Source organism: Squalius cephalus (genome assembly GCF_949319135.1).
Source record: "Squalius cephalus genome assembly, chromosome: 16".
Lineage (NCBI taxonomy): Eukaryota > Metazoa > Chordata > Actinopteri > Cypriniformes > Leuciscidae > Squalius > Squalius cephalus.
The window spans coordinates 36,610,833-36,622,201 of NC_137137.1; the positions used below are offsets into that span (position 1 = coordinate 36,610,833).

Consider the following 11,369-nt stretch of genomic DNA (forward strand, 5'->3'; position numbering starts at 1 on the left):
CAACACACAATACCGTAAGATCTGTGTGTGTGTGTGTGTGTGTGTGTGTGTGTGTGTGTGTGTGTGTGTGTGTGTGCCCTCCACCTGAGAAGGACAACACACAATACCGTAAGATCTGTGTGTGTGTGTGTGTGTGTGTGTGTGTGTGTGTGTGTGTGTGTGTGTGTGTGAGTGTGTGTGTGAGTGTGTGTGTGAGTGTGTGTGTGTGTGTGTGTGTGTGTGTGTGTGTGTGTGTGTGTGTGTGTGTGTGTGTGTTCACCAGGCCTGTCCCCATCATACAGATAACTGTAATTAACCATTTAATAAGGTGTGTAGGCAACTATTATAATCGTTGGCGTTCCTTCTTCTTCTTCTTCTTCTTCTTCTTCTTCTTCTTCCGTTTCCTCCTTGGCACACAGATGGAGGACAGACTGAACTGTCACCAAAGCAAATCTGGAGTCTCTAACTCTAGCCCTCTAGCGCCACCAACTGTCCCAACAGTTCTCGAATAATGCGCAAACGAATTTGGCGAAGTTCCTGCCAAAATGAACGTGAGGCTATATCTCTGCAATGCTTTAGCATATTCTGACCAAAATTGGTGTGTGTTATGACATACATGACCTGAGTCTACCTGCACAGTTTCAGCGCAGTGCCCCCTAGTGGTCAGGAGATATGAAACATTTTTGCTTATGTAAAGCCCGCTATATTGGTCCAATCTGCCGGTTCGCCAATACACGGGGAAGGTATCACGTGTTCTGTCCTCATTCATGCAAAGTATTGGTTGGTTAAATTTGTAATACATTAATCATATATTTACTCGTTTATTTCATCTGACTCCATAAATGAAAGGTTTTAATAATATCTGTGCCTCACTAAAAGTGAGCTAATGTTTGACTATTCCGTTTAACTCTTCAATGAAAATAATGTCAGTTAGAATAATCAAATGTAACAATTTATTATGTCAGGTAAATGTATCATGCCAATTTCATAATCAATTCAAAGATAATCGATACAAAACATCAAATGCTCTGAAATAGAGAGAAGATGCAAACCCAACTTTAAGAAATACGTGAGGCTAAGAGATCTATATCTCCCAGCCTCACGGGTCGATCTGAGGTACAGAAAAGGTCTCGATCTCCCTGCTGCATCTCATTAAATAGTCAGACCTCTTTCACATGGAAACGTGCTAACAAAAGAAATTTGCATTCAGAGGTAGCACCTCTTGGGGGTGAGTGACCATTTGTCTTGAGAGACCACCTTCCTTTGTAAGTCAACTATCCATAAACTCTTAAAACCTTATTACCTTGTGTTTTACTTATTCTGAAATAGGACATTTGTACCAGTCGCACTGTGACATTTTAAACGATACCAAACATGAAAATACTCTGTGATATTCACATTAAACTATACATTTTCTTGGGTGAAATCAGGTGATCATCTGAGCATGAGAGAGAGGGGGTGAGGGGAGAGGGAACGAGATGTAGATTAGATGACTCGGAGGTGAGACTTTCGTCTCGATGGTGCACGAGGGCCAGTTCAAATGGTGATCTCCAGAGAGGTCCTTTTGTCCTCTCAGGGTCTGGTCACCCCCGTAACAGACTGTCTGGAATTTCCTAATTGATCAATTCTTACACTTATAACTTCTGAATGCTTAGACCAAAAATCACAAAATTGGTTTCGGGCAGCGCCACCTTGTGATCAAAAGTTTTAATGAATTTTCGACAGTCCTAGTGTTCACATGTTGCACTGTACAGTATATCTGCATGGAAAAATAACGATTCTCTTCTTCTTTAGCTGGTTTGGACTTTGATGCGATTCTGCTGAAGCCAAAGGAAACGACGGAAGGAAGCAAACTACCTCTCATCGTCATGCCACACGGTCTGCTCTCTACTGACATCTATATTTTACAATGTAAAAGTGGTGTAAGAAAACGTTAACGTCTTGCTGTGCTGATTTTCTGTGTGTGTGTGTGTGTGTGTGTGTGTGTCAGGTGGCCCTCATTCAGTGCTGGTGACAGAATGGATTTTGTCCACAGCGGTTCTGTGTAAGATGGGCTTCGCTGTCCTGCTGGGTGAGCAGAGCTCATAGTTTATACTTTACACTAGGGGTGTGACGATACCCTCACGTCACGATTCAATACATATGATACTGAACTCACCCAAGACACATGATTTTGAAGATTCTAATGACATGAGGGCGAGTAAATGACAGAATTTAAGCCAAACTTCTAGGCTAATATGGTAATGTTAGGGCCGTATGGGCAGGAATGAGTCGATGATTTTAGGAAGTTTTGTGTCATTTTTCCGATGTGTGTGTTTCCTGTTGCAGTGAATTACAGAGGCTCACTTGGGTTTGGTCAGGATAACATCTCCTCCTTGCCTGGAAACATCGGTACGCAGGACGTGAGAGACGTGCAGGTAAACACTAACACTCGCTGATCACATGATCGCATCACAGCAGTGTTGGGGAAAGTTACTTTTAAAAGTAATGCATTACAATAGTGCGTTTCTAAATGGGTTACTTTTTATGGAAAGTAATGCGTTACATTACTTTTGCGTTACTTTTTCTCTCCTGGGCTGGGCTTGCTTGTTTGTTTTTAATAGCAACAAAAAAACATCTATTTTTGGCAAATGTAAAGGCCCTTTCACACCAAAAGTGCCATAATAATCCTCAGACTGAAGGAAATGCATATTTACCCCTGTACAGTAGAGTACAGTGGAGGTAGAGTACAGTGGAGGTAGAGTACAGTAGAGGTAGAGTACAGTAGAGGTAGAGTACAGTAGAGATAGAGTAGAGTACAGTAGAGTAGAGTACAGTAGCGGTAGAGTACAGTAGAGTACAGTGGAGGTAGAGTACAGTAGAGGTAGTAGAGTATAGTAGAGGTAGAGTAGAGTAGAGTAGAATAGAGTAGAGTACAGTAGAGTACAGTAGAGTAGAGTACAGTAGAGTAGAGTACAGTAGCGGTAGAGTACAGTAGAGGTAGAGTACAGTAGAGGTAGAGTACAGTAGAGGTAGAGTACAGTAGAGTACAGTAGAGTGGAGTGCAGTAGAGGTAGAGTACAGTAGAGGTAGAGTAGAGGTAGAGTACAGTACAGTAGAGTACAGTAGAGTACAGTAGAGTGGAGTACAGTAGAGGGAGAGCACGGTAGAGTACAGTAGAGGTAGAGTACAGTAGAGGTAGAGTACAGTAGAGGTAGAGTAGAGTACAGTAGAGTACAGTAGCGGTAGAGTACAGTAGAGTACAGTAGAGGTAGAGTACAGTAGAGTGGAGTACAGTAGAGGGAGAGCACAGTAGAGTACAGTAGAGGTAGAGTACAGTAGAGGTAGAGTACAGTAGAGTACAGTAGAGTGGAGTGCAGTAGAGGTAGAGTACAGTAGAGGTAGAGTACAGTAGAGGTAGAGTACAGTAGAGGTAGAGTACAGTAGAGTACAGTAGAGGTAGAGTACAGTAGAGGTAGAGTACAGTAGAGGTAGAGTACAGTAGAGGTAGAGTACAGTAGAGGTAGAGTAGAGTACAGTAGAGTAGAGTACAGTAGCGGTAGAGTACAGTAGAGTACAGTGGAGGTAGAGTACAGTAGAGGTAGAGTACAGTGGAGGTAGAGTACAGTAGAGGTAGTAGAGTATAGTAGAGGTAGAGTAGAGTAGAATAGAGTAGAGTAGAGTACAGTAGAGTAGAGTACAGTAGAGTACAGTAGCGGTAGAGTACAGTAGCGGTAGAGTATAGTAGAGGTAGAGTACAGTAGAGGTAGAGTACAGTAGAGTACAGTAGAGGTAGAGTACAGTAGAGTGGAGTGCAGTAGAGGTAGAGTGCAGTAGAGGTAGAGTAGAGGTAGAGTACAGTACAGTAGAGTACAGTAGCGGTAGAGTACAGTAGAGGTAGAGTACAGTAGAGTGGAGTACAGTAGAGGGAGAGCACAGTAGAGTACAGTAGAGGCAGAGTACAGTAGAGGTAGAGTACAGTAGAGTACAGTAGAGTGGAGTGCAGTAGAGGTAGAGTACAGTAGAGGTAGAGTACAGTAGAGGTAGAGGTAGAGTACAGTAGAGGTAGAGTACAGTAGAGGTAGAGTACAGTAGAGTGGAGTGCAGTAGAGGTAGAGTACAGTAGAGGTAGAGTACAGTAGAGGTAGAGTACAGTAGAGGTAGAGCACAGTAGAGTAGAGTACAGTAGAGTAGAGTAAAGTAGAGGTAGAGCACAGTAGAGGTAGAGTACAGTAGAGGTAGAGTACAGTAGAGGTAGAGTACAGTAGAGGTAGAGCACAGTAGAGTAGAGTACAGTAGAGGTAGAGTCCAGTACAGTAGAGTACAGTAGAGGGTAGAGCACAGTAGAGTAGAGTACAGCAGAGTACAGTAGAGGTAGAGTACAGTAGAGGTAGTGTACAGTAGAGGTTTAGTACAGTAGCGGTAGAGTGCAGTAGAGTACAGTAGCGGTAGAGTACAGTAGAGGTAGAGTACAGTAGTGTACAGTAGAGGTAGAGTACATTAGAGGTAGAGTACAGTAGAGTACAGTAGAGGTAGAGTACAGTAGCGGTAGAGTACAGTAGTGTACAGTAGAGGTAGAGTACATTAGAGGTAGAGTACAGTAGTGTACAGTAGAGGTAGAGTACATTAGAGGTAGAGTACAGTAGAGTACAGTAGAGGTAGAGTACAGTAGAGTACAGTAGAGGTAGAGTACAGTAGCGGTAGAGTACAGTGGAGGTAGAGTACAGTAGAGTACAGTAGAGGTAGAGTACAGTAGAGGTAGAGTACAGTAGAGTACAGTAGAGGTAGAGTACAGTAGAGTACAGTAGAGGTAGAGGTAGTGTACAGTAGCGGTAGAGTACAGTGGAGGTAGAGTACAGTAGAGTACAGTAGAGGTAGAGTACAGTAGCGGTAGAGTACAGTAGTGTACAGTAGAGGTAGAGTACAGTAGAGGTAGAGTAGAGTAGAGTACAGTAGAGGTAGAGTACAGTGGAGGTAGTGTACAGTAGAGGTAGAGTACAGTAGAGTACAGTAGAGTACAGTAGAGGTAGAGTACAGTAGAGGTAGAGTACAGTAGAGTACAGTAGAGGTGGAGTACAGTAGAGGTAGAGTACAGTAGAGTACAGTAGAGGTAGAGTACAGTAGCGGTAGTGTACAGTAGAGTACAGTAGAGGTAGAGTACAGTAGCGGTAGAGTACAGTAGAGTACAGTAGAGGTAGAGTACAGTAGAGGTAGAGTACAGTAGAGTACAGTAGAGTACAGTAGAGGTAGAGTACAGTGGAGGTAGTGTACAGTAGAGGTAGAGTACAGTAGAGGTAGAGTACAGTAGAGGTAGAGTACAGTAGAGGTAGAGTACAGTAGAGTACAGTAGAGGTAGAGTACAGTAGAGGTAGAGTACAGTAGAGCACAGTAGAGGTAGAGTACAGTAGAGGTAGAGTACAGTAGAGTACAGTAGAGGTAGAGTACAGTAGAGGTAGAGTACAGTAGAGTACAGTAGAGTACAGTAGCGGTAGTGTACAGTAGAGTACAGTAGAGGTAGAGTACAGTAGAGTACAGTAGAGGTAGAGTACAGTAGAGGTAGAGTACAGTAGAGTACAGTAGAGGTAGAGTACAGTAACGGTAGAGTACAGTAGAGTACAGTAGAGGTAGAGTACAGTAGAGGTAGAGTACAGTAGAGTACAGTAGAGGTAGAGTACAGTGGAGGTAGTGTACAGTAGAGGGCGCCACTCAAAGAATCCTTTCAGCTGCTGTTCTGGATTAAAGAACAATAGGATACAGGAGCAGGAAGTTCAACACTCTTATCTCTAAATCTAATCTAAAGTCATTTTTGCTTATTAGTATGGTTGAATTAGATCGTTGAAGGGCAGCAGCAAAGACAATGGTTAACAAAGTGAGATTAAACACAGTGTAATTGTGTAATTTAATATAGTTAATTATAAAAGTCTTGCGTAAAATTCTGAAATTGCATTTTACTGTTTTTATTCATTTTGAGGAATACTGAATGTTTTCGTGCAAGTGAGATGAGTAATGCATGTTCACATTTAGTCTAGAACTAAAATAACCATCATGTTTACACAGCGCACACACACACACACACACACACACAACACCTCACTTTATTTCTCTCAACATGTGTACAGGAGAACTGTCAGTCAATAAATGGGAAAACAAAGTAACTTGCATTACTTATTTGAAAAAGTAACTCAGATATTTTGTTGTAAATTTAAAAAGTATTGCTTTACTTTACTAGTTACTTGAAAAAGTAATCTGATTACATGACTCAAGTTACTTGTAATGAGTTACACACAACACTGAGCATCAGTATAACCATATACATGAAATGTTAAATTGGGTTATACTAAATAAATTAGTAGTTATTTTCCATATTTTCAGAAGGCCCTGCTGGAATAATTAGCGGCATATGTGTTGTGACTCTACTTCAGTCTGTGTGTGTATAATAAAGTGTTTGTTTAACTCAGTTTGCGGTAGACAGTGTTCTGAAGCTCGGAGACTTGGACGAGCAGAAGATCGCTGTGATTGGAGGATCTCACGGTGGATTCCTGGCTTGTCATCTGATTGGACAGTATCCTGAGTTTTACAAGGCGTGTGTGGCTCGAAACCCCGTCACGAATCTGGCCTCCATGGTCGGCAGCACCGACATTCCCGACTGGTAATGTGACATGAACCATCATCATACTAAATTTCATAAGGGGGATTTCAGATCAAATGTAACCAATTTATTGTTTCACCCTCATTTCTGTTCGAGTGGTGGAATTACACACCAGTTTAAAGTTTTTTTGCAATTCTTTCCATACTCAGTGATGTGAAATATTAAAGTGCCCCTTTTCAGGATATTCGCTTTCATGCAGTGTGTAATAGAGCTGTCTGTGAATGTTAAAGGTCTGCAAAGATCAAAGTGCAGATTAATCAGGTTTTTGTCTCCTAAACGAAAGTGATTCTGAACTGAAACGAGTGGTCAGTAATTCAGTCTCTCTTCCTGTTGAACCTGCGGAGGTTCGTAACTAGCACGCATTCCTTCACGGTGTTGTTCGCTTTAGTCCGTTGCCTCAATTCATCCATTTTGTTCGCGGGGGATCTGGGAAGCGGAGGTTCGAGTGGCTGCCTCCGTAGCCTGACGTAATGCGTGGCGCATCTCAGAGATGGTACAAGACGGGCATTTGTGGTTAAAAAGTTTTTTTTTTTTTTTTTTAGAAAATGACCGATCGTTTCGCAAGATAAGACTCTTATTTCTCAACTGGGATCGTGTCGAGACTTTGAAGCTGCTTTGAGACGGACATTTGAACCTTCTTTGAACATTGGAATAGTTGGTTGCCATTGAAGTCCATTCTGTGTAGAAAAATCCTGGGATGTTTTCCTCAAAAACCTTCATTTCTTTTCAAATGAAGAAAGAAAGACATGGATATCTTGGATGACATCGGGGTAAGGGTGTCACGATTCTCCAAATCCTCGATTCGATTACATTTTCGATTCTAAAGTCACTAAAGTCACGATTCTAAATTCGATTCTCGATTTGTTTGATTGTAAAAAATTGCATCGCAATTGCATGTTACAATGTTTACATGGTACAATTAAGCTACACTTTTTTATTATTTCAGTTCAATTCAATTATTGTGATTTGATTTAATATTGACTCATTTGGATAAATATTAGGTAGGCTACACAAGATTTATTTTATCTTAATTTGTCTAAAAAAAAAAAAAAAAAAAAAAAAACTCACCTAATGCTGTAAACATACAGAGAGCCTATCAGCTGGTAGTAGGCTATTATTTAAGGTTAAAAATAATTAAATATAATGCGTTTTTTTTATTATTATAACAACTTTATTTAATGATATAAGTAAAAAATATAATATGTAATATAGAACACATATTTAGCAAAATACTCTCTATAGCTATTTTTTTCTTGCCAACTACGTGCTATAGCCTATATTATGGTCATTAAATGGCTTTCCTGAGGTAAATGTGACATAATAGTTCTCCAGCTGTGTTATTGAGCTCTTCACGCTGATGAAAAACACTGATTGATCGATATTATGTATGAGGAATATACATTTCGGTAAGTTGTACTGTATCTTTCAATATTGTTCTCTACTATTAGCTAGAGATCGATCATCGCATCTTCACGTGCGCTAGGGATCTGTCACGTAACATTTACAAGCGCCAAAACGGTATTTATTGTATGAATATCGTAATAAAATTGACAGAATCTGAGATCTGAGATTTTTTTATATCATAAAGTAACCTGCTCTAGTCTGTCGATCTCCGTGTCCTCTTTGCTTCGCGATTTTTCTGTGCGTGAGAGCGTGTGAAAAGTGTCAATTGCGTGTCTCACGGTGAATGCGTGAGAGTTGGCAGCACTTCAACACGTGTGTGTTTTTTTTCTTTCGCTTGGCAAGCCGAGCTGACACGACATGGGGGCGTGACAGCATCGACGATTCCATTTTTTGATTCGATAATCGAGATTGACCATTAATTTCGATCGATTTCGATTTAAAATCGAAATCGTGACACCCTTACATCGGGGTGAGTAAATTATCAGCAAAACATTTTTGAAAGTGAACTAATCCTTTAAGGAGATCATGTCGGCTGTAGATGTTATTCGCCCAACAGAACGTACACAAAAACAGCCATACACGACACCGACCGGGAAGACACTGAGCCGCTGCAACTCTGTGCGCCGCCATTTATAATAATGGCACTCTAATGCAACACAATTATTATTATATTTTTTAAAGAAGAATAGATTATAGGGAGTAGGCCTGATCCAGTGTAAATCAAAACAAAAAAGGTACAAAAGTAGGCTTTTCTTTTCGTTTCTTTTGCTTTGCAGTGAAATAAGACTAATGTATCGTGATATCGCCCTGATGTGTGTGTGTTCAGGTGTGTGGTGGAAGCTGGATATGAATATAACACAGACGTTCAGATTGAACCTGCTACTCTGGAGCAAATGTTGAACAAGTCCCCTATAAAACACGTGAGCAAGGTGAGCGGATGCATCATTATTGTTTTTTATTCCTAATTGAATATAGAATATAGAATAATGGTCCGTTATTAATGAGTAACTATGCAGGACTAATGAGTAGTTCTACATTAACACTTCAGCTACTACTATTGACTAATATAGAAACAAGCTGAACTAATCAGTGAGTGATATCACATTTAGGACTAAGATTGTTGCTTTCTAGGTAATCAATAATTACTGAATGAGATTTGCATCATTAAGAACTAATAGGTGATTGTGACAAATTATAAAGAATTACTAATTAATTACTAATCACAACATTAACATGTCTGAGACGTTAGGAATTGTCTTTTTTTACTCTGAACGTGGTCATAAAATGCGTCACTAATTACTCAAGTGTTGCCTCGTCACTCTTCAGGCTCTACTAGCTCTACTAGATCACACAGTGAGTAGGCAACACTTGAGCAATTAGTGATGCATTTTATGACTATATTCAGAGTAAAAATGATGACTGATTAAGTCTCAGACACACGATAATGTTCTTTATAATTTGTCAGTTGGTTAATAGTTATTAATGAGGCTAATCTCATTCAGTAATTATTGATTGCCTAACGAACTACCTAAGGAAGTATCTCCTAAATGTGATATCACTCACTGATTAGTTCAGCTTGTCTCTGTATTAGTCAATAGTAGTAGCTGAAGTGTTAATGTAGAACTACTCATTAGTCCTGCATAGTTACTCATTAAAGGGATGGTTCGGAGTAAAATCAACCTAGGCTCCTTTGCACCATGACCTCGAGCCGAATTATAATTTTTTCCAAAGTGTTGACAACTTAGTGTTAACTAATAATTCTTATAAACTGGTACTACCAACAAAATATTCATGCATTCCTGGAACTGGGCGTCGTTACACGGGGTGGGGGGGGGGCCCTAGGTTGATTTTACTCCGAGCCGTCCCTTTAATGACGGTCCATTATACTGAAGTGTTGCTCTTCACAGCGCGGTCTGTAACGTGTGTTCCTCAGGTGAAAGCCCCAGTGCTCCTGATGCTGGGTGAGGAGGACAGGCGTGTTCCCAGTAAGCAGGGCGTCGAGTACTACCGAGCGCTGAAGGCGTTGCAGGTGCCGGTGAGGTGAGTTACAGCGATCATCGGATCATTCATATCAAAATCATCACCGTTCACATGGATACGCAGAAGCGACTAAAAACTCTGTATTATGAATTTTTAAGGCCAGACAAGTCATTTGTTGAGGTCAGTTTGTTAAAGGACAAGTTCGGTATTTTACACTTAAAGCCCTGTTTACAGATCGTTTCTGATGAAATAGAACGGTTAAGATTAAATGTTGGACAAATGCTGCTGTCCCGAGAGTTTTAGGTGTCTTTCGCTTCCCCCCCACCAGTAGACTGGGTGTATAGGTGCACTCGAACACTCCTTCCTAAAACACATTAAACTTTCATTTACAAAGACGTGAATCTCACCGAGTGGTCAGGGGTGTTCACTGATATGCTCACACAGAAATCGCTGCAAAAGATGCTTTCCAACAGGTGTTTTACCATTCGTTGTAAAACTGTGGACCTATTTTTCCAAACGCCTCACACCCGAACTTCTTCCACTGAGAGCTTGAATAATAGACACTCCAGCCCAGTTGGTGGCGATAATGCACCTTTGCAAGCAAACCACTGGCATTTAATTGTTTGCGATCCGCCGTAAAAAAAAAACACGAAGAAGAAGAAGAAAACACCCCCTGAACCCCACTTCAGTTTCCGGCGCGGAGTAATACCGTACCTCACAGCACATCCAATGCAAGTCAATGGAGGAGACAAAAACTACGATAAAACCTGTTGGAAAGCATCTTTTGCAGCGATTTCTGTGTGAGCATATCAGTGGACACCCCTGACCACTCGGTGAGTTTCACGTCTTTGTAAACGAAAGTTTAATGTGTTTTAGGAAGGAGTGTTCGAGTGCACCTATACACCCAGTCTACAGGTGGGGGGGAAGCGAAAGAAACCTAAAATTCTTGGGACAGCAGCATTTGTCCAACATTTAATCTTAACCGTTCTATTTCATCAGAAACGATCTGTTAACAGGGCTTTAAGTGTAAAATACTGAACTTACCCTTTAAGAAAAACTACACGCATGCGCACATATATGTTCAAACGCACACCCCTATAGACTAAACACGTGATACGCATGTGCGCGCCGTCACCGTTCTCACAGATTCACGTTTGTGAGGCTTGCGCGGAGATGATAACGTTTACAACATTTGGATCCTGTTTTAAAGTTTGCGTTCTCGAACGCCAAACACTGTTGTGTGAATGAACGGCCAGAACACATTAGAGCCCGACCGATATGGATTTTTGGGCGCCGATACCGATAAAAAAAAGCCAGATACCGATATATCGGCCGATATTATTTATGTGTATATTATAATACAGTAGCAATATTATTT

At 40.9% G+C, this 11,369-nt stretch overlaps 1 protein-coding gene across 1 annotated transcript in view; it reads left to right on the forward strand.

Moving 5' to 3' along the window:
- LOC307173720 (acylamino-acid-releasing enzyme-like) overlaps positions 1–11,369 on the forward strand; it is a 39,361-nt gene that overhangs the window by 25,961 nt on the left and 2,031 nt on the right. Inside the window, exons 17-22 of the mRNA XM_079897079.1 lie at positions 1,774–1,857; positions 1,970–2,050; positions 2,308–2,396; positions 6,417–6,607; positions 8,838–8,940; positions 9,945–10,051. Of these exons, the coding sequence (XP_079753205.1) occupies positions 1,774–1,857; positions 1,970–2,050; positions 2,308–2,396; positions 6,417–6,607; positions 8,838–8,940; positions 9,945–10,051 (655 nt within the window). The remainder of the gene's footprint in view (positions 1–1,773; positions 1,858–1,969; positions 2,051–2,307; positions 2,397–6,416; positions 6,608–8,837; positions 8,941–9,944; positions 10,052–11,369) is intronic.